The sequence below is a fragment of the Heliangelus exortis genome, chromosome 11 (genome assembly GCF_036169615.1).
Source record: "Heliangelus exortis chromosome 11, bHelExo1.hap1, whole genome shotgun sequence".
In the NCBI taxonomy this organism is placed as follows: domain Eukaryota; kingdom Metazoa; phylum Chordata; class Aves; order Apodiformes; family Trochilidae; genus Heliangelus; species Heliangelus exortis.
Genome location: NC_092432.1, coordinates 11,521,429 through 11,546,756, shown reverse-complemented (window position 1 = coordinate 11,546,756; position 25,328 = coordinate 11,521,429). Strand labels below are relative to the sequence as shown.

Here is a 25,328-nt window from a genome sequence, read left to right as displayed (position 1 = left end):
GAAGATTTAAGGCTGCTTTTGATTGCTTTTTCTTATCTGCAGCTACGGAGCCACACGTCCTCCCGGTGTCCCTGCCTGCCGAGGCGTTCTCCCACGTGGGGACGGTCACCCACCCACCCACCCGCACTCACGGGGACCCCACCGACGCCCCTCGCTCTCCTTTAAGGCAACCTCCGCTGAGCCTCCCCCGCACCCTTTTCTCCGCACTCCAGGGGAGGGGTTTCTATTTTAAACCCGACCTCTGCATCTCCCTCCTGCGGCAAGGAGCGCGGGGGAGGCAGCCAAACCAGGTCGGCAAGCAACAAGGCAGCGGGGTGCCCACTCAAATCCCGCGAGTGGGAGACCACTCCCCGTCGGCCCAGGTGTCTGCTCCAGCTTTTAAACTCCCGTGCCAAGCCGAGACTCCCCCTTGTAGGCAAATTCCCTTCTGCGGGTACGCTGATAATTGGGTTTCACGCTCAGAAACACGGAAGGAATAGAAAAAGAACAATCAGTTCTGCCTCCCTTTAATTAGGGAGTAATAGATTTCCCCGCTTAACTTATCTACAGGGAATCTCGCCGTGATGAGCTACCTCCTAACGCTGGTTTACTCGGAGATTTGCTCCTTTTCAGGAGGGCATTAATTAGCACTCGGTGCCCAAAGGCACACGAAAGGGGCAGGGATGGAGTTCTGCAACTCCCCGACCATTCTCCACATCCAGCGGGTTTCTTCTGGAGTTCCTGTTTCCTGGAAAGGGTTAAAGCATCCCGGCAGGGGGGCTCGACCCCTCCTAGGGCATTAACCCTTCTGCAGAGCCTGCCATCAGGCCTGGGTTGAGTGGGACATGCCCACACGTGATGGTGACAAGCTTGTGCCCACACAGCCCGGTCTGTCACACATTTATGGTGTCACCTAAACTGTGGGAAGCTGTCTGGCACCCCTTGCCCAGGACAGTTCCAGAATAAAGAAGCTTTTGTGCTCTCCCCCAAGCCCCCCATCACCCCCCAACCTCCCCATCATCCCTCAACCTTGCTATGCCTGAATAATCTCTATCACAGATCAAAAATTCAAGGGAAAAGAGCATCACCATGTCCTGCATGCTACAGTCATGCAGGACAGTCAGCCTTGTTCTGCTGAAGGGTGGGGTCACAGGTGGAGTCTGGGGTCCCTGCAGTGTGGTCAGAGCAGCATCTTTCACCTGCTTCCTAGGGACAAGAGGGCAGAATTAGTCCTGGTCCCCTGCAGGCCCCCCGCTCTGCCTCCTCCACCAGTTCAGAGCCCCTGAACCCTCACAGATGGGCTCTGAAGCTGTTTGCAGGGTGGGAGGGGGCTGATGGGCATCCCCCTCCAGCCAGACATCAGCCTGCCCTGCTGAGGGGTGATGGGCACCAGCCACAGCAACCCACGGGGGGAGAGGGAGGTGGGAGATCACAAAGCAACCCCTGTGTTGTCCATGTGAGCAGCCCCCATAAACATCTTGCCAAGCAGGTCCTGACCTCCCTGGGGAAAACCCCCAGTGCAGCAGCCACTCTGCCAGCACACACACCCACACTCCCCCCACACACACCTCCCTCCTCCATGAACTGCTCTAGATTCAAAATCCCCCCCCCTCCCATTCACCCAGCACTATTTTTACTCCCAATCCTGTTCACAGCTGGGGCCTCAGTGACAGCTGCATCAGGGCAAGTGTGAAGAGGAAGGACAGGGAGCTGTGGCTGGGACATACAAGGGCCAAGCTCTCCTGGGGGGCTCCAGTTCCCCCCCTGACACACCTCCACCATGGTCAGGGGCTTACCTTGCCCCAGGGTGGAGGTTCTTGCCACTCTGGGTGCTCCCATGGGCCATTCACCCCCATCACCCCAACCCCAGCCCCACAGAAGGTGGGTTTCCAATCACAAGTGTTCCAGTTTGTGTTCCAGTTTGACCAGTGGATGAATACAGCAAGGCCAGGAGCAAGGACCCAGTCAGCATCCCGGTCCCAGGTGCTCATCTCTGCCCAGGTGATCACCAGGAGGATGGTTATGAACTCCCCAGGAGCTACTTTCACAAGCTTTTACCAGCACTTTATTGCAGGGAGATAGGTTCCAGGGGCACCCTGGGAGTCCTCCATCCTCCTGCCACCCTGATGCAGCCCCTGTGCACCCACCCACTCACCCTCCTTCTCCCCCTGCCCCAGCCCCACACATCACTACAGTGGAGTCTTCTGCCACCCTCGAGCCCCCAAGCCTTTTCATTCCCCCCCACCCCCCCAAGAGGCAACTCACCGGCCCGCAGCCTCCAGAAGCCACTCCACCTCCACCCTGTCCCCCAAATGTCCCCTACAAGGGGTGGGACAGGATGGACCTCGAGATGTGGGTCGGGGGACCCCCGGGAGGCAGAGGTTTGGATGCTCCCCCCGGCTCCGAGGTGGGAAAGGGGGGGCGGGAGGGGGTAGGCGGAGGAAGGGCCCCCGCAGCCCTTTTCCTACAGCGGGAGTGGGTCGGTGCCATGGAAAACAAAAGAGCCCGGGGGACCAGGAGGGGAGGAGAAGCCCGAGGAAAGCTGAGGGAAGCGTCAGTCCTGTTTTTTTCCCCCCACCACCCTCCAGAGGAACGCGGGCGCCTGGGCTCCATCTCCCTGAAGCTGCCGGTGAAGGGGCAGGAGGGAGCGGGGAGGGGATCGGGGGGTCGGGGGGAAGCGGGCCGGGGAGGGAAGGAGGGAAGGAGAGAGGAGAGGGAGGGCTGTGGGTTATTCACGGCTCTGGTATGCGGAGCCGGCCCTGCTCACACCGCCCCCGGGCCGCCTCGGCCCCCCCGGGCCGGGGCAGCGAGAGAGGCGGCGGGGAGAGGTAACGAACGGGTCCCCCGGGATGGGGACCAGGGGGGTGCTGGAGGAGGGGGTCACACGGGAGGGAGCCGGGGTGCAGGGGTGCTCGGGCACGGGAATATCCCCCACCTCCCCCCTTCCAGTGGGATCTTCCAGCCCTCTATCCCACAGCGTGTTGGGGGTTGATTGGGATCTGCCTCTGCACCGCTGAGATAGGGAGTGAGAGAACACCCCACAACCCACCGGCATGGGTTAAAGACAGCAGCCAACAGGACCCCCAAAAACACACTCCTGGGCTCTCATCCCTCCATCACCTCCACAGCCCCCGGGGACCCTCCCCCATTGCTTGAACCCTAGCCCTGGGGTGCGCTATCCCTGCATGACAGGACCTCTGGCGTCCCCTTTTAGCCCCCTCCCCCCCCGGCTTTGTACCACCAACCTCCCCCTGCTGTTGTGCAGGGCTTTTTCCACCTCTCCTTTGCCAATAAAACATCTCCCCCTGCTCTAAATGACAGGGTTGGGGACTGGCAGGAGCAGCAAAACTTGCCTACCAGGCAGAGACAAAGGGGTCTGGCTGCCAGCTCCGGGCTGAGCTGCAGTTAACCTCTTCCCTGGTGGGACACAAGCTTCCAGGAGCCAGGAATCCAGCAAGCACAGGCCCCTCTGCAAGGCAAGAAGGAGGAGAGTAAAGAGTTAGCTTCAAAATATTTCCCTCTAAAGACTTCCAGCAGCCAAGGACCCCACACTCCCTTGCTGAAAGAAAAAAAAAAAAATGGCACTAAAGAAGCTGAGTTTTTTCCATGACATAGAAAAATGTGGAGCTTTGGGGGGGTTGGTTTGAGGTCTGACAGCCTGCTGAAAATCCCAACAACTCCAAGGGTTAGGAGAAGAGCAGCTGAAGCTGGTTGTGAAAGAGCTGTGGTTGGAGAACCAGAGAAAAGTCTGAAACCCCAGCTCCAACTCCCCCAGAACCCGGGGAAACAGCATCCTGGGGGGTGGCATTTCGGCAGAGATCAAACCCAGACTTTTTTTAGAGGGGGAGGGAAAGGGTCCAAAGGGAACTTCTGCACTCCCGTAGGTAGTAGAAGGCTCTGCTCTTCCCCTCTGAGCAGGGAATATTTCAAACAGCCTTTTCCTTATCCCAGCTGACGTGCTGGGGATAATCACACGGATGCTTTGCTCCTCTGCTGCTTCCTCTTGGTTCTTGGCAAGAAACAGCAGATCCCCATCTCGACCAGAGCCATTCCCTTCATTCCCCCCCCCCCCCCCCATCTCTGTTCCCAGGAGGAAGGATGAGGCCCCTGCTGTGCTTCCTGGGGCTGGCTGCTTTCCTGGGTCCCTGCCTGGCCTGTCCCAGTGCCTGCTCCTGCTCCACCAAGAAGAACGGGCGGCTGTTGGCCGAGTGTGCCTACAAGGATCTCCAGGAGGTGCCCGAGGGATTGTCCTCCAACGTGACCATCCTCACCTTGTCAGCCAACAGGATTGGCTGGCTGGGGAAAGGCTCCTTCAGCGAGGTGCCTGAGGTGCAGTCTCTGTGGCTGGGCTACAACCAGATCGGGGTGGTGGAGCCGGGGGCTTTCATCTCCTTAGTTCACCTGAAGAACCTGGACCTGAGCCACAACAAGATTGCAGACTTCCCCTGGCAGGACCTTCGGAACCTCAGTGGTCTGCAGATCCTGAAGATGAACAACAACCGCCTGGCCGGGCTGCCCCGGGATGCTTTCCACTCTCTGAAGGAGCTGCGCTCCCTCTGGCTCAACGACAACGAGCTGACCACCCTGGCCGAGGGCACCTTTGACAACCTGCCCTCCCTCTCCCAGCTGCAGATCTTCAACAACCCCTTCAACTGCACCTGCAAGGTCTTCTGGCTGAAGAAATGGACTGAGAACACCTCCGTCTCCATCACTAAGGGGGGGTCCACCCTCTGCGTGGCTCCCGGCAGGCTGAAGGGCAGGGCTGTGACGGACATCCCGGACCAGCACTGTGTCGCCCCCTCGGTGCAGCTGACCTACCTCTCCAACCTGGACAACAGCGTGGTGCAGGACGGCCTCACGCTGACCCTGCACTGCAGCGTGGCTGGCAGCCCCCCCCCGGAGATCCGCTGGAGGATCCAGACCCCTGGCCGCCGCGTTGAGATCAACGGGCCCAACGTGGCGCGGGGCGGGAACGTCAAGCAGAGCCAGGAGCGCTTCTGGGTCTTCAAGAACGGTACCATGGCCATCCCCGACTTCAGGAAGGAGGACGAAGGAACCTACACCTGCCTCGCCGTCAACGATGTCGGCACCCGGGATGTCTCTGTCAACGTGGCCCTGGCTGGCTCGGAGAACCCGGCTGAAGATCTGCTCCGGGATGACCCCCAGGCCAGCCCCTTTGGGGGGCAGAGCTGCTACAAGGGGCATGATCTGGATCCCTCTGGTGCTGGGGAAAAGCTGGTGATTGTTTACCACGTGCCGAGGGAGTCGAAGAGCAAGGCTGGAGGGCCGATGCCCCAAGTCCACCTGGGGCCCCTCCTGTTGGCTTTGGGCGCTGTGCTCTGCTGTTAAATGGGGAGAAGGAAACCGTGCCTTGGGGGCTCCTCCTCTTTCTGTAGCATTTATCTTCACGTAGTGCCACGCCTTTGCTGAGCTTCTGGGAACTGTGAGTGGTCAGGAGATACAAGCCCAGGTCTGGTAGTTTGGGTCCTCCTTAGATGAGGGTCAGGGCTGCACTCCATTAGTCGAGAGCTTCAGGGAAGCTCGGGTCCCGTAGAGCAGATCCACACTGTGCTGCTGCTTTCCAGGCACCCAAAGCTGCCACTTCCTGGCTTACCTCCCTTCTGAGACCAAAGGACAGCTGCAGGGTTGAAGTCCACCCTCACCAGGGTGACCTTCACCCATCACCGAGCCCTCCATCACCCAGGGCAGCCAGCTGTGACCAAGGAGGGGGATCTCTTGCCAAGAGGGGTTCTGTCAGTCCAGCGGTACCAAAGATGACATCCCAACTGTCACCAGCATCCAAGCTCTTGGCCAGCCAGATGTATCCTGCTATCAGCCTCATGTGAAGCACCAGGAGCAGAAGGAGCATTTAGAGAGTGGGGGAATATTAGTATATTAGTGTGGACACGAGGCCCTGGGGATCCAGGGTGTGTGGCTCTGGGGAACTGAGGTACCAAGCAGGCTCTAGGTATGGCAGGACACATGGGATGGAGCCATGGGCATAGATCAGGGCATTTTGTGGAGCAGAAGCAGCTCTTCCACAGGCACAAAGGGGGCTCCTGCTGGTTGGGTGCTGGGAGTCCCCAGCATGGCACAGGATCGGGCCCTGCCACCCTCAGCCCCTCTCCCAGACCCCATGCAGCTGGTTTTTCCTCCCTCCTTATTTCACCCTTGAAAGTCCCCAATCCAAAAGGCTCTGCTGGGCTGGTCCCACCGAGCCACACTGCTCCAGCTCCCAGAGGGAGGGATGAAGCCGAAAGACCCCAAAATAATTTCCCAGCGCTCCTCTCTGCTGGGAAAGGGAGCAAGGGCTGCATGAGGAATGGGGAGGAAGAAGGATGGGGAAAAGCCAGGTGGCTGAGAGAGCTGAGCTGACCTGTAAGCCAGAAACACCCCTGAAGTGCTTTAGCAGTCCCATGCGGGACACAGCCCCCAACCCACTGCCCCGGGAGCTGGCGGGGGGGTGAGCATCTCCATCACCCCTCCTCCACCCCCAGGCATGGGCAGTGGGGTCCTCGTGCCTTCTGCCACAGCTCCCCTCGCCTCCTCCCCTAAAGCTGTAGGGACAGCAAGGTCCCAAACGCAATAAACACCTTGGCTGGTTGTTTTTTTTGTAGACAAGCTGATGTCTGCTGTCTTTGTGCCCTCCTCCCACCTCTGCAGCTACCAGACCCAGCAGCATCTGGGGTAGCACAGCTCATCACCAACCCGCCCCCTTTTCCCTCTCCCCCAGCTCCCAGAAAGCCATCCCAGCACTGGAGCATCCCCCCCATGGTGACCCTGGAGGGAGGATGCACTTGTAGGGTACCCCAAAATCCCCTGCAGCAGGCAGGGAAAGGCAGAGCCATAAAAAACCCAAAAAAACAGCTGTCCCAAAGCTTCAGGCCCCCACACGAGGTCTCCAGACCCCTCTGTGGTGTCCAGCCAGCTTGCAGGGTCCTGTCCCAGGAAAGGAGCCACTGAGGAGCAGCCAGATGGTGACACCACCCGGATACGGCGCCGAGAGCTCCGTGGGGGTCCTGAGGCAGAACCAGCCCAAACCAGCCAGCATGAACAGCCTTGGTGCTAATAACCAGGCACATATTTTTCCCATTACAAGCAGTAAGGATAAAAAAAATATCACAGCTCCAACCAGAGTTTTGGTTTCACTTCGGAGGATACAACTTCAACCATCAGTTTTACCCCCCCAACGGGTCCTCCCCTCTCTTTCCTGCCTAGGGGACAGGAGCTCATTCCTGCAGCCCCAGCTGGGAGCCTGGGATGAGGATAAAAAAAAAGAAGATTTTGGCTCCCAGAAGCCTTAAGCCAGGCCTGAAGGTCTCTGCTGGCCTGGCCAAGCTGCTGCTCTCCTGGCTTTGCTGGTTGGTTGCCAGGGAGATGAAATGCTCTGCCTTTGCCAAGTTTACTCACAGCTTTTGTGGCATTATTAGAGATACCAAACAGTTCTCGGTCACAACAAACAGGGCACCCTGCCAGGTGGCTCCTGGACCGGGTGCTGCAGGTGACACTGCACTCAGCATCACCCCCACACTCACCACTGCGAGTCTGGGATGCCACAACCCCCCCTCTCCAGGTCCTCTTTGTCCCTCAAAGCCTCAGCATGACCCAGACCTGAATTTCCCTTCCCCACTTGGGCATTTTGTTTTATTTTTTTATTTTTGTTTTAAGATCTGTTTTCAGCTGGATGGGTGCTCTCAGCCACGTCCCCATCAGCTCAGGGCACGGGTTGGGGAGGTGGCTGCAGATGCACGGGGGCAGAGCCAACCCACGGCCAAGCTGATGCTGGGGGGGTTACAGAGAAACTGGGGAGCCACAGTTCACAGCCAGGGCACCTTGTTTATGTCAAAAAGAAAAAGAAACCAAGCAAATCCCTGAAGCCACCTCCTGTCCTCCTCCCAGGACTGTCATCTCTCCCCTCCATCCCATCCCAGCCACCTCCAGGCAGCCTTGGGCAGGGCTGCACAAACAGCTGCTGAAATCCAGCTCCACCCATGGCCCAGAGCTGCAGATGATTTCAGGGATTAGCAAAGCTGTCTTCAAACCCCCAGCACCCAGGAGACTGGGGTGGGGTGGGATGATGTGCAAACCCACAGCCCTAAAACCCCAGAGCTGGGACAGCGGCAGGAATTGCACACTGGGCTCCTGCTGTCTGGAAAAGGAGCCAGAGGTCCCTCTCAGGTGCCATCACCCCACAAGCAACCCAGCCAGAGGGGACAGAGTCCTCAAAAACCTGCAAAGCTCAGGTCTGCTCATCTCCCAGGAGATCCATGGGGAGAGGAGTTTAATCCCCTGCAGGCAAGGGGGGCTGCAAAGTCCCAAAGACTTTGAGATGGTGTCAAGAAAACTAAAAAGTCACCATAAGAAGAGTAAGAAGCCACCCATCCTGCTTGCCCCATTGCACACCTCCTGCAATGGTGTGCTCCTGCCAGGAGTCCTGGCAGCCACCAGAGGCAGGATTTAGTTTCAAGGAGACATCAAGAGTGATCCAGCAACAGCCTGGACACCTCCCTTTGGTGCCTTAGCCACCAAACATCCTGCTTCAGTCCCTGTCCTGGGGACAAGCTGGGGTTTAGGGGTCAAACCGATCAGCTTTGCTTGAAAATGTCCCTCAGGTGGGGAGGGGAGATCACAGGTTTGGACCCCATTGCCCTCAAGTCGAGCAGCAAAGCCTCCACTCCGTGTGGTCAGAGCTGGGTCAGTCCAAACCATCACCTGGAGCCATGGGCCTCGTGTCCCTCATGTCCCTCTTGCAAGGTCTGATTATTTGGTACCAACCAAGAGACTGAGCACAGCCCAAGGTAAGAATGAGGTATGTGATTTATTTTTCTTCCTCGACTCAGCACATCCCAGCAAGGTGTGAAACTGCTCTCTATGGATTCAGGCTCAGCTCACTTGGAGGGTCACCAGCCCTCAGGAACCCCTGGCTCCAACCCAGGGGATCGCAGCAAGAGGGACACAAGACTTAGGGGAAACAGAAAACAATTGGCTCTGCAACCTCATGGCCCAGATGGGGCTTTCAGCCTTTGCAAAACTGGGGAGAAAAAAATAAAAGTCCTGGGATCAGGTACAGGGCCAAGGGAGAGCCAGGAGCTACCCTGAAAGGGGGAAGCTGGGGATGGGGTTGGTAGGGGGGACCTTCTCTCCAGGGAGACCTCATGTTGGGGATCCCTCCACACACACAAACACCCCCCCTGCTCCCTCTGTCCCTCCTGCCCTGGTGCTGGGGGCTTGTGCCTTTCCTGTGTTGGAAAGGCAGCTGCTGAGAACTGGTGAGCTCATCGCAGGAGTGACTCCTAAGAGGATGTTTCTGAGATGCCTGAAAGGTTTGGCTTGGCTCAGCAACCCCTCTCTGCCCAGCTCAGTCTTGGAGGGGACCCCTTTGCCTCGGCTGTGTCTTCACCTCTGGACTTCAGCAGTGGCTCAGTATGGACCTGGAGCTAAAACCCAGCCTCTGTCACCACCTGAGGGGGACTGGAGACTGGTGAGGGGCAAGAAGTGCCCAAACCTCCTGCCAGAGCAGGAGGAGAGTCGACGGGATGCAGAAATGGGATGGGAGAGGAACATGCTCGGGAGGCAGAGAGAGGTGGGGGGGCTCCTCTGGAGGTCAGGGCTTGGGGGGGCTGAGCTGGGTGCCATTGGCCATGGGGTCGGAGAGGGCATTTTTCCTGCAGGCTGTCAGTGAGGGGTTGTTGAGGAGGGTGTAGGCCAGGCCCCAGCGGGCTCTGCTCTTCTTGAACCTGGATCTGCTGGGCGGTGCCTTCTTGGGCTGCATCAGCTGGATGCCTGAAAGGGGATGGGGACCAGCTCAGCCCCAGCTCATCCTCCCTGGGACTGCCCCAGCCCATCCCTGCACGGGCAGAGGAAGAGCAGAAGCCAGAGAGGAGATCTCCAGCCATGCAGCCCCCAGTGGGCTGTGGGAAGATCTCACCTTCCTCGATGTTGGTGGCCCGAAGCCCCGCTGTCCCCTGGGGCTTGGCTGGCTGGAGGAGCAGCAAGCAAAAAGCTTTCATCACCGGGTGGGACTGGCTGACCTCGATTTTCAGATAGTGGCAGTAAGTGTGGTAGCCTGGGGGAACAGAGCCCACAGTAAACACGTGGAGGAGGGGCAGACTTCATAGGGCTACCCTCCCTCCCTCCCGCCCTGCACCGAAGGGGAGGGCTCCTCCTGAACCTCCACCCTCCAGAGCCTGGGATGAGTGCTGCTCCTGAAATCCCAGCTGGGAAAGCAAAGGAAGGGCTGAGCAGTCCTTTAGCACAGGAGGGATGAGGGGCCACTGCCCGTGGGGACGGGGTCTGACCACTGGTGAAGTCCAGGGGACCCCAGAAGACATCACCCACCCGTGGAAATCGGTGGAAAAGTACAAAGAAGAAGGAATCAGGAGGAGTCACTTGCTCTGGTTGACCCCCCTGACCCTTTTCTGAACATTGGTGGTTTGAAGCCACCCTCAGTGCCAGCAGACTCGGATGCTGCAGGTCCCGTCCCCCCGTTCCCCCCCCCCCGTCCTCCCCCCCGTCCATATCCGTCCCCTGGGAGCTGGGAGGTGGGAGAAGGGAGATTCCATGCTCCTGGAGGGATTCCCCTTCCTGCCCTACCCGGGTCGAAGGTCTCCACGCTGCGGTTGAGGAGGCTGATGTCCAGCTGGCAGAAGTGGATGGCGTTGTACAGGGCAGAGATGATCATCCTCCAGACCCCAGCCAGGACACCCACCAGGACGTTGATGGGGAAGAGCAAGTAGGTGACGATGTAAAGAGCTCGCCTGCGGGTGGAGGAGGAGGAGGAATAAGGAACACCAAGGCCAAGAGACAGGAAGCACAGCCCACAAAAACCTGCCAAAATAAGCCTCCCACCCTCCCCTCCCTCCTCAGCAGACACAGTCCCCACTGGAGGTGTCTCCATCCTGTGGAGAGAAGAAAACACTTGCAGAGAGGAGACATCCCCACGTGCCATCAGGACTTCAGAGCTTGGCCTCCAGCACACACAGGGCCTCTGTTTCTCCCTGGATGCTTAAATACCACCCATGGCATGAGTCTGGTGGTCTGGGATGGAGGACACGTGGAAAAGCAGCTCCTGTCAAGGCCAGCAGAGCCTCCAGCAGCCTTCCCGCAATGCTGGGCAAGTGATGGAGGTGCTGGAAGTGTCCTGCTCAGGCAGAGAGGGACACCAAGCTCCATCTGTCACCTGTGTCAGGGAGAAATCCTATCCCCTGGCAGCATCTGACCCAGCCCAGTCCATCCATGAGGGGCCTGGGGGTTTCCTCTGAGGCGTGCAAATGGGGGTGGGGGGGCAGGACCCAGACCTCACTAGCTTCACCCCACCAATGTCAGGGCTGTAAAGAGACCACGACCCTCTAAAACATTTAAAAGAAACCTCTCTGGGGAGGCAGAGCCACTTAAACCCCTCAAAGCCACAGGGTTCTCCCCCACAAGCTCAGGAGGCAGAAGCCACAACAGTAGGAGTAGATGTAAACCCCACAGAGTCCCTGGGTCCTGGGCTTAGGGAGGCTCAGCACTGCCCCAAAGGGTCCTCGTGTCCCCATAACCTGTTGGTGAGCTCCTTCTGCAGAGAAAGCTGCTCCAGGAACTGGTAGTGAGCCATCAAGTTTTGCACGATGACAGCAACAACCAGGGTCAGCCAGAAGGGCCTGGGTGGGAGGAAAGAGGCAGGTCAGACACCAGAAAAGTCCAAAGCATGAGACATCATCCCAGGCAGCAGAAACCTTTCCAGAGAAGCTAAGAGAGCCCGAGACTGAGCCTCCACTTGGCTACAGCACCCTTAAAGATGCCCTGACCATAGCACCTTCCATCCCTCTTGCATCTTCCACCCCTCTTGCACCTTCCATCCCTCTTCCACCTTCCATCCCTCTGGCACCCTCCACCCTTGCACCTTCCATCCCTCTTGCATCTTCCATCCCTCTTGCACCTTCCACCCCTCTTGTACCTTCCACCCCTCTTCCACCTTCCACCCCTCTTCCACCTTCCACCCCTCTTGCATCTCCCCCCTTGCATCTCCCCCACCTCCCCGTGGGCTGTGGGCACTCACCACATGTTCTGGATGACTTTGAAGAGGTAGGTGTTTGTGCCAGACTGGAGAGGGATGACAACAAGGAAGGTAAAGGCCACCGAGCAGATGAAGAAAATCACTTGCTGGATGAGGAGACCTGGGGTGGAGACACAGGAGGGAAACCATGACAGGGCAGGATGGTGAAGCTGCTCTTGTTCTTCCTATTATTCCCCAATTCCTCGCCTGTTGCTGAGCATGTCTTTCATTGTAATTCCATAAAAAGCCTGCCAGATCTTTACCTGCCTCCCCTACTTCCCAGCACAATGCTCCATGCAGGATTTAATTAAGTTCAGCCTTCCTTATCACCCCCACATTACTCCTGCCAAGAGGAACCAGCACTCGGGGCCTCATCATAAAAAAGAAAATAAAAAAATCAGCCTGAGCTCTTGATTCCTAATCATAAATCACTCCCAGGCCAGCAGCAGCTGCCATTCCTTGGTCTGGGGCTTCTCCACCCCTGCTTTCTGCTTTAATGCCTTGAAACCCAAGATTTTCAAGCAGAAGATGGATCCCTGGCAGCATGATGGGATGCAGCCAGCTCTGGGTGGCAAAACCAAAGCTGCTCCTTTCTGGCAAAAGGGTGCAAGGAGTTCCCAGGCTGCTCCCCAGCTCCTATCTCCACAGTCACCTCTGCAATCTGCCTGCAAAACAGGTCTCCTTTCCCAAGAGGTGGTCACCAACAGACCTGGTGGACACCCTGGACCCTACATCACCCCTCCTGGACCCTCAGTTGCCTCTCCTGTGCAGCCTCGGGGTGCTGATAGTGTTGGGTGTTGTGCAGACTCTGCCTTGAGTCACCTCCCATGTGGCAGAGAGGCCTTAAAATGTCTCCAGACCCTGGTAGGATGACGATTTCCACTCCTTTTGGTGTCCTCCACCCACCCAAAAGGGGGGGACCAGCTCTCCCAGTTGGGGAGACCCAGGCTGTGTTGGAGCTGAGGAGTGAGGAAGACCCAAGATGTTCAGCTCAGTCCTTTGCACGAGCTGCTGCCACAGCTTCTGAATATTCAAAATATTTGGGCCCCAGCCAAAGCGCCTCAGATCTCCCCCACCATTTGGTGTTCACAGAATGGTCCTCCCCACAGGAGGACAGATTGTGTTTTGGGGGAAAAGAGGAACCAAAGCCTCACAGCCATCCTTTTGCCAAAAAAAAAAAAAAAAACAAACCCCAAACCAAAACAAAAAAAGAAACGACAAAGGGGACAGAGATGCTCAGACCCAGGGAAGGCTGCACAAGGTGGGGAGTCCACCACCCCCCAAAAGCACTCCCTGTCCCCTCCCTTCCCCCAGTCCCTTGTACCTAGGCAGGCAAAAGCTGTCTGGAAGGCAGCAAAGCTCATCCAGCAGACGATGGCTCGTCGGGATGGGCGGAGGATGTGGGCTTTGTAGAAAACATCCAGCACGGCCCCTTGGTAAAGAGCCTTCAGGTTGGTCCTGGGGAGAAAGGTCAGCTGCAGCCAGGGCTGGAGGAGCGAGGGGAGCAGAGCTGAGCATCCCTGGGGGCTGCAGGGCCCATACCTGTGCATGGCCAGGGTCCGCAGCAGCATGGCGCAGGTGAGCAGGCAGCAGAGCACCAGGGAGCAGATGTAGCAGACTGGGGAGGAGCAGGGGGAGATGCCAGGTCAGGGCTGTGGGCAGCTCCAGCCACGGGGTTTGGTTCTCAAGTGGATCTCTGGAGCAGCACGGGGCAGGGTTTTGGGGAGGGTGGGTGGAGGGAGGGCTGAGTTATGGGGATGTAACCCACCGTGCCTCAGTTTCCCTCCCTGGCCCCCTTGTGGTACAGAGAGACCCTTCTCAATCTCCCTGGTGGGCATGAGCTGGGAAGACAGTGAAAAGGAAGGGGACAAGCAAAAGACCTGCAAGTAGCTCAGCACTGGAAAAGCCCTGAGCAAGCTGGGAGAAGCAGGCAGTGCAATGGAGAGAGGCCAGGAAGATGCTCTCAGGAAAGGGGATGCTGAGTCAGGGGGGAAAGGAGGGATGGAGATATCAGGAAAACAAAGAGGGGCTTGGTGACTCTGGAAAAGCCATCAAAAGGCTGCCCTTTGTCTGGTGGCACCCCAAGGTGAAGGGAGGAAGGCAGCCCTGCCATGTCTGCACCCCTTCATCCAGGGCTTTCAGTTCTCCAGGGGGCCAGGGGCCATCTGCTTGATTCCAGCACATATCAAAGCCAGCAGCCAAAGGGCAGCATCTGCTCTCCCCATCACCTCTCCCCTCCTCGTTGCCTTTGCTCAGTGATGGAGGTGCCTGGCACAGCCTCATGTGGTGCCTTTCATGTCTGCAGCTTTGCCTTTTAAGTCCTCCTGAAAGCTTCCCCAGCACTACCTGGTTTTCTCTGGCTTAGAATTGAGGACTCCTAAACTCCTTAAAAGAAAAAACAAAAAATCCCCCGTGGATACACAGATCACCTGGCTGGGCACCCACCTTCCAGTGACCACAGGTAGTGCTTGACAGTGCTGAGCTCCTTCTCCATGTCCCCCGGGACAGCCGGGTTCTCCGAGGGCACCAACCCAAACTGGACCAGCAACACCACGACGTCCTTGGTCATCCCTGCCCTCACGATTTGGATGGTTGGGATGACGGCCACCAGGAGCAGCAAGGCCACCTGGAAGAGAGCAGTGCCACGTGAGCCCTGGCTCCTGGCATCCCGGCATCCCGAGCCAGTGCCTGGAGCTTAAGGATTTAAGGCCAGCTGAGCCCTGGAAGCACATGGCCGGTGGATGAGGCTCAGCCCAGGGGTGGTAATGCCTTGAGGCACGTTAATGCCATCCCCAGAGCACACAGATCGTGGCCTGGAAAGGAGTTCTGGGCTCCTCTGCCTCCAGAGGACAGAGCCAAGGAAGCAGGGAATGGGATCAGTATCACCTGGTAGACAGCGATCAGAGCCAGGGACACGGAGAGGAGGAGCTTCAGAGGGAGCCGGAAACCTGGAAGGCAGAATGGGAGAGATGGATGGGAGAGGAATTGGGAAGAGAAGAGGAGGCTGCAGGTCCACCCGAACCAGCAGCCAACACAAGGGAGAGGACAAAGAAAAATTGGGATTTCCCCCGTCCTGCAAGGATGCAGAGCTGGGAGAGGTTTCTCTCTACTTTTTTCCTTCCCGTTGATCCTCCTTTCCCAGAAGCCCGTGAAACTTCATCTGCTACAGATGAAGTGGTTTTGGGGGTGGTATGGACTGGTTCATGGCTCTTCTGCCCCATAGCCCATCTACCTGCCTGGGGCTGCCTGCTGCGAGGCAAGACCCCTCTCTCAGAGTTCCACCTCCTGGGACACATTACTGGGCCAGAGGAGGTGAGGAGGAATTCCTGGGCCATTCCTGGGCCCATTCCTGGGCCTTTAGGGATTTTATTCCCTGATCCAATTTGATACCCTTCCCAATCATCGAGCTGCAATAGCAGCACACCCCATGTCTGAACCTCACTGCCCCAGCCCACCCAGTACCCCCGTGGCAGGGGGGCCCAGCTCCCTCTCTCCAACTCGAGGTGTGGCAGGGGTGGCCCAGGCACTTTGGGGAGGGAGCCAAGAGAAGCATTTGCTGTCCCCAGGGAGCAGGGGGCAGCCTGTTCACCCTCCTGCTGCTGCCCACCTTCCTCAGGGGTGTAGGTGTAGGAGCGTAAATACATCCGGACCTGTGAGAGGAGGCTCTCTTCTATCTTCGTGGAGCTGGAGGAGGAATGGGAGGATGAAAAGGGACATTCCTTGGGAGCAGGGACCTGCCCTGGCCCCGGGGCAGGAAGGCCTGGCATAAGGGGAGCTGATGGAAGGTGCCATCCTTACCTCTTTTTGCCAGGGCGCTTGGACAGGATGGCCTTCAGGTACTTCTTGTAGTAACCTCTCCCTGGAACCTAAAGGAGAGCAGCAGTAAGGTGCTTGGTTTGAGCCCAGGGGCAGGAGGAGGCGACTGACTTTTTGGGGGCCAGAGCACCTGCATCCCACCCAGCAGCCACCTCCTTGCTCTGTTCCCAGTCCTCAGCTGGGTAATGAACATGCTGGGGCAATGCTGGAAGAAAATATTCTAGCATGGCAAGGGTGGGAATAAATCTGCCTTCTTCCCACCAACAAAGCAGCCTAAAACACGTAGGACAATACTGAAACCCTCATTCCCATCACCCAGCTCCCAGAAAGAACCTGGGGGTCATTTCAGGCCACACTTGAGCAGCCGGCTCTTTTTTTTGAAGTACGTTTTTCCTCCTCTCTTCCCAACAAAGCCCAGCATTTCCCAAAGGGCTGGGGATTATCCAGCCTACTGGGAAAACAAGGTGACCCCAGTCCTGGCCTGAATGGGGACCATTGATGCTTTAAGCTTCTTGTACTAAGAAGTTTACTCCAAAGATGGATTTTTCACTCCCTCTCCAAATCCCGTGAGATAAACAGACCCACGATCCCTCCTGTCAGAAGGACAGAGGGGAGGCAGCTCCTGGTGCTGAAGGTGTTCTGTGGGGCAGAGGAGCCATGAACCAGTCCATACCACCCCCAAAACCATGCAGGTCCAGCCAGGGGTTCTCCCAAGCCACCACCACCACCCCAGCTGCCTCCCAGCTCTTCCTCACCTCATTATCCCAGGTCTCCTCCTGCGTGGTGAAGCTCCTGATGAGCAGGGCTGGATACCAAAAGCTCAGGAGCACAAGGCAGAGGATGATGGGGACATCAGAGAGGGTGGAATAGTACCTGTAGATCTGGGGAGAAGCAGAGATGTCACACCCCAGGCCACCACAGCCTTGGAGGGGTAGGTGACACCTTGATGCCAGTGTAAGGAGGAGGTGAGCAAGCCACCCATCTCCAACCTTGGGCCACACCAGCCTCCCTGCTCCTTCCCCGGATGGTGGGACACACACCTTTGGCGACTGGGGACAATCCACCTTCTGCCAGATGTGGATGGCACAGTGGCACCAGGAGAGCAGGCAGCCCAGGAGGTAGCCAAGCTTGTGCCGGACGGTGGCACAGGCGAGCAGGGGGTAGTAGAAGGCAGGGTAGTAGAGCAAAGCCAGGATCTTCCAATATTCTGGATGGGATGGTGGGAAGAGCAGAGTGGGCAAGAGAAGGCAGTACCCTCAGGATGGACCTGAGGCTCCTCAGACTGCCACCCAAAAAAGCTGGGGAGGTGCCTGGCAGCCGTGGGGCAGGAGGGTGCTGGCCTTACCCCGGGTGCTCTGAGAGGAGGGTGCCAGGAGTGGCAGAGGGTCCTTGTCCAAGACCAGCACGCACAGGGAGGAGAACAAGATGCCAAACACGGCGGCCACCAGCCCCCGGTTGCCTTCCTCCTCCAGAAAGTTGGCTGGGCTGCAAGCCAAGGAAGGGATGAGCCTGAGCCTGAGCCTGGTGCCCAGATCCTCAGCACCCTGTCCCCACCGCCCTCCACTCCAGAGCTGCTTTTATCCCGTGCCAGATGGGATGGGATCAGCATTCTTCCCCCCAGTGCAGGGTGATGGGGACCCCGAGGAGCAGGGTGCAGGGCCAGGGTACCTGAGGAGTCCTGGGATGCCATTCCAGCAGCTCCGGTGAAGGTGCCTGCGTTTCACCAGCAAGGACAAGCCCAGGAGCACAGCCAGCTGCCAGAAACCCAATCAGAGGGACAACAAATAAATAGATGGGGGAGGAGAAGCTCAGATAGGCTGCTCTGTCTCCCACCAACCCCCTAAATCCAGTCCTGACTGAAGCAGGGACTGAAGCACTTCTCAACCTGATGCCCCGAAGGGACAGTGGTGTGGAACACCCCAACATCAAAGTCTTCCATCAACTGCAGGCACAAAACAAAGTCTGGAGCAGGGCAAATCCCTTGGTAGGGAATCCCAGCTCAAACCTCACTCCAGCTCAAGCTGAGAAGCCCAGACTTTCTAATCTGGGAGTTGGTGGGCATGACCTGAGCTGGGAGACAGCAAATCTACAACCCTGGGACAGGCAACCTTGAGAGGTACTTACAGAGATGGGTGCCATGCAGATGTGATACAGCCTGGGAGAAATGGTGGGGTCACAGTCTGGGATTATGCTGGGGAACATGCTAGGAAGAGGGGAGGGAATAAAAAAAAAAAAAAAAAAAAAAAATTAAAAAATAAGAATAAAAAAAAAAAAAACACGTGTGGTTGTATCCAGTCCCAAAAGGCCAAGGTGAAGGTGCTTGGGGTGCCCACATCCCCAGCAGCACTGGAGGTCTTGATCTGCCCCTGGGATGATGCAAACCTCCAAAGAGCTGGGGCTACCCTAGGAGGAGAGGGCATGGCCTGAAGCTGTCCCAGAGGAGGTTTAGTTTGGATCTCAGGAAGCTCTTCCTCATGGAGAGGGTGCTCAGGCACTGGGCTGGAAGTGGTGGAATCCCCATCCCTGGAGGTGTTTCAGGAAAGGCTGAGGTGGCACTGAGTGCCATGGGCTGTCCGATGTGGTGGGGTTAGGTCTTGATCTCAGAGGCCTTTTCCAACCTCAAAAATCCTGTGTGTCTGTGCTATGCAACCATTGCTAGCCAGGGATGCAATCACCCTCATGAGATGATTTTATGATTGAATGAGAGAGGTAACAGGCAGAAGCAGCCCCAAGATGACCCCCACAGGGCTTGGGCCACCCCCCAGGGATGCCAAGGCTGAACAGGGGGTCAGCAGCAAAGGCTGAAACCCCTTGGGACCTCTTCTATACCTGTATCCATTCCAGCTCTCTCTTTTCAAGGGATGCAGCCTGCAGAGCAGCAGTTCTCTTTGCTGCCTTAGGCACTGGACTTATAAAATACCAACTGTGGGGCTTAAGGCCCCTTGTAGAGTGTTTTGTCACCTTTCTCATCAGGAAAGGTAGAAGAGATTGGAGAAGGACCTGTTCCAGGGCTGATGGTGGCTCTCTGGGGTAGGTGAGTGAGGGACAGAGTCCCAGGCTGCATCCTTCCCCTGGCCAGCCAAGCAGCCACGCCAGGCTTTGCTTTATTTATTCACCCTCTGGCCTCCATCCCATCCCTTTATCTCAGATTTTGCTGCCCTCCTCCACCCCCCAAGGCCAGGCACAATCCAGCCCAACCTCCTCCACCTCAAGGCAGGCAGCAAATCTCTGAGCTGGGAACCTGAACCCCCTGAGCCCCATAACTCACTTGGCCTTGGATAAACCAAAACATTGCTGCTATCCCAAAATATCCAGGCCCTGGAGATCCAGGACACCCATCTTCCCACAAGACTGAGAGCACAAGGATACCCAAATCCTATCTGGTATCACCAGAGCTTCAGCATCTAAATCCAGAGCAGCCAGGAGCTGCCAGACAAGCAAACTCCCTCCATTTCTTCCCCAGCCCTGGCTTGACGAAAGGAGGAAAACCCTCTGAAGGTTTCTAGCAGAGATTTGGGTCCTGCAGAAGAAGCCAGGGCTGGGCAAAGAGACTTCAAAGCCTGTTTCACAACACAGGAGATTAAGGATAAGGTGGAACCCTTTGAGCTGGTCCCTGCTGGGATCTCTCAGGATGAGGTATTGGCCAACCCAGTGTCATAAACCCTACCCCTTCCCTCCCCAGAAGCCTAAGTCAACAGAGGGACAATAGATGCTGATGGATGGGCCACCAGGCCTAGATATGAGGCTGGTAAGACCCTCTGAGCAGATTGTCAGCTCACTCCGTGCCTCCCTTTCCCCTGCTACAGCACTTGGGATGAGCACTGGGCATGCTGAGTCCTTGCTGTGAGGCTGGGCCCTGGGCTCCTGCTCCTGGGCCAAACACAGCCCTAATCTGGGGATTACAGACATCTAAGGATGGAGTGGAAAGGGGCTTTAGAAGACCAACTGATGAGCCAATTTTTTTCTTTTTTTTTTGGGGGGGGGAAGCAGGCAACCAGACACCTGTGGAAGCCCAGGGGCACCCAGCTCTTGCCAGGAGCACCCTAAAGAAATGAAACACTTTTAGATGGCCAAACCAAACCATTTTCCCCATCTCCTCCTCACCAAGGACTAAATCCTGGCTCTGCTGCTCAGGGGACATAGAACCATAGAAACAGCTGGGTTGGAAGGGACCTCTGAGATCATCAAGTCCAACCCTTAACATTGCTCTACAGAAAAGGAGCAATGGGCAGGAGGCTGGCAGCAGCTCAGGGTGACCCTAGGGGTGGCAGGGGGACAGATGACACTTACTCATCCTGAGGTGCAGATGGCTCCAGGGTCTCATAGATGTACCAATCGGAGAGGAGATCATCATTGCTGACAAAGGAGTTGTCCAGCAGAGCATCCTGCATCCCACCCGAGCTGTTGGCTGCCATGGCCAGCCCCTTCCTCCCTCTGGAGGCTGGAGAGAGAGAGAGAGGAAGAGGCAGCTGGAGGAGCAGCAAGCAACCAAGTTTTCCAAGGTGGATCTCTTGGGAATGTGAGGATGGATGTGCTGAGCCAAGAGGCTTTATCTTCCCAAGTCACTCCCACAGCCCAGGAGAGCCTTCAAAATCCAGCTTTGCCTCCGAGGCTCCAGCTTTTATCTGGACTCAGAGGGAGGGAGAAGGGATGAACCACCCCCCACACTCCCTCCCCCCCTCCCCATCCAACCCCAGCTCTCAGGGCACACCTAATCATCCCCCGGGCTCTCCCTGCACGTCCCAGGATGCTGACAGAGCTGCTCTTTGGGTTAGTTTACAGGTTTTACACCAACGACTCAAAAACTGGCAAAAGGTTCAAGTCCTGGGCTTGGTGGCACGGGCTGACTGGGGGTTGGGAGCTCAGGTCCATCACTCCGTGTCCCCAATGTCCCTCTGTGCCACTGGATGACCTGCACAGCCTCCAACCTCCCTCCCCCAGCTCCGGGGGGAAAGCTCAGCTCCTCCATCCCTGCAGCAGTCAGGATCTGTCACGGTGCCAAACCCAACGAGCTCTCATTTCTCCTTCTCCCTACTGTTGTTTGATGACCTTGGCCCAGACAGCCCCACACCCTCCACTGATGTGGCAGAGCTAGCACCACAAGCAGAAAGGCAGTGCCCAAAAATGTCCCCAGATGTCAGGCAGTGATGCTTGGCATGGCCTCCAAGCCCCCGGAACTGGTCCAGGACCTTGGGGACACCTCATTCGACAGCCCTGGGGTGTCACCAATTTCTCCAGGGCTGTGAGGGGCTGGGTAGGACAGGGATGAGTGAGCTGGCAGCTTTGCTGTTTGTACAGCTGGTGTCCCCCAGGGACTGTGCTGGATAGAACACATCAGCTTCAAAGAGATTCCCCAAATCAAGGCTGTGGCCCTACAGGCAGCTCTGTCTCTGGCCACACAAGTGGCCACACTGTCTCATGGCCTGATGCTGGATGTCATGTCCCCACACCTTTTGGGTCCCCTCCAAGGACCTCCTCTAGTTCAGAATACAAGACCTGGGACCTTCAGCTCCCTTCCTGGAGGACCACAGCTCGATCAGAAAGCAGGTTCCCCCCCAACCCAGCATTGGACCACATCAAGATGTCACCAGAATCCTGCTGGACACCCTCCAGCAGAGGAAGGATGGATCATCCCACAATCATCCCATTTAGATGGAGCCCAGAGCCCACCCAGCCCTTGTCCCAGCCTCCTGGCATCGACTCTCCAGCCAGCTCTTGGTCTGGCCTGCCCTGGGAAGTGGCTCTGATCTCACCTCCCAGGAATGTTGCACTCTGTAAAAAAAGGTAGAAGGAGCCTGGTAAAGTTCATGGCTGCACACACACAGGTCTGGAAACTCCTTTCCCATCCCGTGAGGTCACTGCAGCTGGCAAGGCTTGGAAGCTGGGGTTGGGCAGGTAGGTAAAGAGAGCCCTGGCAAGGGACAGCATCCTTCTGGGGATGCTCTTTCTCCTGCCAAGCAGCATCCAGAGGAAGGACCGGCTCCAACAGCCCCCTTGGAGCATCCTGCAGATGCACCCCTTGCCCATGCCCCTCTCCCCTCCCAGTGGGGTCACCTGGAGAAGGGCAATCTGCAGAACACAACATTTACCTACCCAGCAGCATCACCCCATACCACCCCCCTCTGAAAGAGCCGTCTGGCCAATGCCCTGGTTCCCAGCTGCTGGAGGACACGGTGGCTGGAGGAAAGCAGGAAGGAAAGGAGAGAAAAGGCTCAGCAAGAGGACTGCAGAGCCATCAGAGAGCTGTGCTGGGCAGGACACAGCCTGAATCCCTGCTAACATCACAAGCAAACATCACAAGGTCCCCAGGTGGTGTGTCAGCTCCCTCCCAGCTAGGAATGTCACCTACACCCATGCCCTGGGGCTTTGCTGCCCATCTCTGCCTAGGTATGGGATCAGGGTGGCTCAACACTGTCCCAGCTGCTGGTGACCTTGAAAGCCTCCAGCCCAGCTTGCTCATCTCCATGAGAGCTGCTCCTTCACTCCAGGGCAAAGACTCCTCTTGTGGTCCACCAAGCAGGGTGGCTACATCTTGGTCATCATCCACACACACACAAAAAACCCAAAAAACAAATGTCTGGAGAAATCAGGTGTTTCAGAGCCCATCTGCTGGTTACCACCAGGCAAGCCATGCCAGCACAGGTCCAGATGAGTGACAGTGTGACAAAGGGACAGCCAAGCCTGGCCAAGAGGGCTGGAGCAGAGACCTCTCCTGCAGATGGAGGGCAAGATGGGTGAGTATTTTGGATGGGGGTAGGGAGGGAAACTTGCGATGAAGCTCTTCAGCTTCCATCATGGCAAAAGGAAGAGTTAACCCCCTATTCCTGCCCAGGCAGCAACTCCTCAAGAAGAGGCAGGAGTGCCAAAACCTCAGCAGGATCAGCATCCTCACCCAGGGCAAGGCCACTGCTCTCCACCCTGCTCCACAGGCGCTGGCTCCTCCAGATGGGATGGAGCCAGGAGCTCTCTGGCTCCACAGCCCCCCCAGCCTGTGCCCTGCCTTTCTCCGAAACCTGAGCTCTTTGCTTCTCCGTGTAACCTCTGCCAAACAGGCTGGGCCTTTGATCGCAGCAGCCTCGCCCGAGATTGATGGGTTCAATAAAGCTCCTCCATGTTCTTCATTTCCCACTATCCATCACTCTCTGGGGAGCTTTTGCATCCCACTACTATGAATTAAACTGAGGAGGGGAGCCATAAAGGAATTACCCCTCTTCCCTCCTCCGATCCAGCCTAATGGTGATGCTTTATGTACAGCTTTTAATAAAAATGATAAATATCTCATTTCACAATTGTTCAGGGAGCCCCCTTGGGCCAGAAAAAAAAAAAAAAAAAAAAAAAGTTGTTTAAACGGGATGTCCTCTAATTCAATTGCCATCCAGGAGCTGCTGCGCTGGTGGCCACAAAGCCAAGTGGCACTGGGTTGGCTTTGGAGCACATCAGGAGGAAGAGATGGTGCCCCAGCTCAGGAGATGCTCGTCCTTAGCAAAAAATCCACACAGCCCCAGAGGGAGCTGAGGAAGGTGGAACTGGAGCCACCTGTGCTCAGCCAGGTCTGGTGAGGGGACAGTGGGTCTCATCCATCACTTTCTTTGGATCCCTCCAGGCACCAAAGGTACCCGGGCCAGCCCTTGCCTGGAGCTGCTTGAGGGTGTTGAGCACCTCTCAGGAAAAACTTTTGCCATTGTGAAGATCCCCCCCCCACACACACACACTCCAAACCATCCAGCCAGAGATTGAGACCTTGGGGAAGCCTCTTCCCACCCTGCCTCCGGGACAAGGCTCAGTCCCAGGGTCTGAGAATGCCAAACTCATCACACTGGTGGGGCCAGGCAGGCAGCCCAGGGCCAGGTCCTTACTGCACCCCAGCCCAGGGAGGGCTCCCCCCATCCCCTGAAGCACAGTGGGGCTGATTCTCATCCCAACCACCCCCTCCCTTCTTTCCCAAACCCCTCTGGCACCTCAGCCCCTCCCCAAGGGGGCTCCAAGAGATTCTCCGGCTCTTTCCAATCCCTTCTCTCAGCAGAGCTGCAGCTCCCAAACCCACGACGGAGCTCAGAAACACACCCGCAAGGCCCAGAAGCCACCCCCCACTATATTTTTTTTCATTTTAAAAGCAAAACCAGCTGAAATGTCTCAGTCCAGGAGGCTAGTTAAGATATTTTTAGGCTCCTGACCCCCCCCTTCTCCCTCCCCTCGCCCCTGTAATTCAAAGCAGAAGCACCAACACCTGCTGTGCATGAACCCCAGCCCACCCCCTCAAGGAGAAGGAAAGGGAAAAAAAGTGAGGATTTTGCAGGATGGCCGGGAAACCCGCAGGAAAAAGTCGGCACAGAGAGCCCGGGGGTGGAGGGGGGGTGTCAGGGCAGAGCACCCCAAAACTCCCACGCCTCCGGGGCTGGGGCGAGTGAGTATCTGCCAGGCTCCTGCACCCCTCTGGGGATGGGTTCCTGAGAGCCAGGGGAAATTCCTGCTTTAAAGCAGAGCTGGGGATTTTTAATTTTTTATTTTTTTTTCTGGGGGGGGCTCCTGCACCCCTAGAGCAAGATTTACCCCCCCGCCACCCCCGCGGGTGACACTTACAACCTGGAGTAATCAAGGAGTTGGGTGCGTTAAGCTCCGTTTTCCTTGCACCGCCAAGTTCAGAAGACAAGGTTGGGGGGGAGGAGGGGTGGTAAAAAAAGAGGAAAGAAAACAGCAAATAAAGTTACCTTCTGCCAAGCAACGAGCTCCTTGCAAGGGATCCCGGAGCCGGGCTGGCCGGGGACTTCGGGGGGAACTTGGATTTGTTAAACCGGGTCCGAGCCCGAACCCGGCACGGAGCTGAAAGGCAAAGTTCAGAGCACCGGGGAGCGAGAGGGGGCTCGGAGAGGCTTAGGGAACTTTATCCCCTCCATCTCGAGGAGGCCTTGGCTGGGGGCCACCCTGGGGTTTAGAAAATTAAAAACAACCAACCCCGTGCTCGGCTCTCCCTTTGATTAGGGCAGAGCTTTTCGGGAGAGGAGGCAGCTCGACCCAGCCCCCTTCTTCTTCTTCCCCGGCTCAGCGGGGCTTTTGCTGCTCCCTCCGCCTCCCCTGCTCAGATTTCAGGGGGGGAAGCCCAGGGAATGAGATGCTGCTGTAACCACCACCCCATCCCCCCCCCCCCTCTCAGAGGATGCAAACATCTCTTCTTCTTCCTCCTGAAGTAAATCAGCTCCGTGTTGGTGTCAATCAGTCCAGCCCAATCCTTCTCCCGAATTTCGCAGATTTCCTTGGGTTTGACCCCACCCAGCGCAACCTGAAAGGGGTGAGAAGTGGGAAAGCAAACTTTGGTTGGGTGCAAGCCTGGGGACAAGTGTCCCTGGTTGGGGACAAGCTGCCCTGGACTGGTCGCAGCTCCGGAGCATCCTCCCAGCAGGCTCTGGGAGGTGGCCAAATCCTGCCCGGGGCTTGCACTGCAAACCAAGCCAAAGGCACCCATGGTCCATACACGTGACAGCAAGTTGAAGCAAAGGAA

General features: G+C 57.1%; 2 protein-coding genes across 7 annotated transcripts; one reads left to right on the top strand and one right to left on the bottom strand.

Moving 5' to 3' along the window:
• The first annotated feature begins 2,285 nt into the window (after window positions 1–2,285).
• On the top strand, window positions 2,286–6,592 carry ISLR (immunoglobulin superfamily containing leucine rich repeat). 3 transcript variants are annotated; one of them, XM_071754582.1, is made up of 2 exons: window positions 2,286–2,360; window positions 4,070–6,592. In XM_071754582.1, exons 1-2 carry the CDS (start codon window positions 2,318–2,320, stop codon window positions 5,326–5,328), a joined length of 1,302 nt encoding a protein of 433 aa, XP_071610683.1. In that variant the 5' UTR covers window positions 2,286–2,317; the 3' UTR covers window positions 5,329–6,592. The 3 variants fall into 3 exon arrangements, with proteins under 3 accessions (XP_071610683.1, XP_071610684.1, XP_071610686.1); XM_071754583.1 differs by lacking the exon at window positions 2,286–2,360 and adding an exon at window positions 2,494–2,608; XM_071754585.1 differs by lacking the exon at window positions 2,286–2,360 and adding an exon at window positions 2,702–2,807.
• A 2,186-nt stretch (window positions 6,593–8,778) lies between these two features.
• Window positions 8,779–24,822, bottom strand: STRA6 (signaling receptor and transporter of retinol STRA6). Of its 4 annotated transcripts, none has more exons than XM_071754580.1 (19): window positions 24,541–24,822; window positions 20,123–20,273; window positions 17,957–18,035; window positions 17,501–17,586; window positions 17,178–17,317; window positions 16,873–17,039; window positions 16,588–16,713; window positions 15,815–15,882; window positions 15,624–15,700; window positions 14,903–14,964; window positions 14,462–14,642; window positions 13,559–13,634; window positions 13,341–13,474; window positions 12,020–12,137; window positions 11,520–11,621; window positions 10,573–10,736; window positions 9,908–10,045; window positions 9,717–9,762; window positions 8,779–9,010 (listed from the first exon to the last, which is right to left on the bottom strand). In XM_071754580.1, exons 2-19 carry the CDS (start codon window positions 20,245–20,247, stop codon window positions 8,890–8,892), a joined length of 2,010 nt encoding a protein of 669 aa, XP_071610681.1. In that variant the 5' UTR covers window positions 20,248–20,273; window positions 24,541–24,822; the 3' UTR covers window positions 8,779–8,889. The 4 variants fall into 4 exon arrangements, with proteins under 4 accessions (XP_071610681.1, XP_071610682.1, XP_071610680.1 ...); XM_071754579.1 differs by adding an exon at window positions 21,283–21,604 and having other exon boundaries at window positions 8,924–9,762; window positions 24,541–24,819; XM_071754581.1 differs by lacking the exon at window positions 9,717–9,762 and having other exon boundaries at window positions 24,541–24,820.
• Window positions 24,823–25,328: the final 506 nt, after the last annotated feature.

Excerpts from the sequence above, each read along its gene's own strand:
- ISLR (XM_071754582.1), top strand. The coding sequence starts at position 2,318 with ATGGACCTCGAGATGTGGGTCGGGGGACCCCCGGGAGGCAGAG. Across the intron at positions 2,361-4,069 it reads GGGACCCCCGGGAGGCAGAG|GAGGAAGGATGAGGCCCCTG; the intron begins GTTTGGATGCTC and ends CTCTGTTCCCAG.
- STRA6 (XM_071754579.1), bottom strand. The coding sequence starts at position 20,247 with ATGGCAGCCAACAGCTCGGGTGGGATGCAGGATGCTCTGCTGGACAAC. Across the intron at positions 17,040-17,177 it reads CTCCTCTCAGAGCACCCGGG|AATATTGGAAGATCCTGGCT; the intron begins GTAAGGCCAGCA and ends CATCCCATCCAG. Across the intron at positions 16,714-16,872 it reads ATTGTCCCCAGTCGCCAAAG|ATCTACAGGTACTATTCCAC; the intron begins GTGTGTGTCCCA and ends GCTTCTCCCCAG.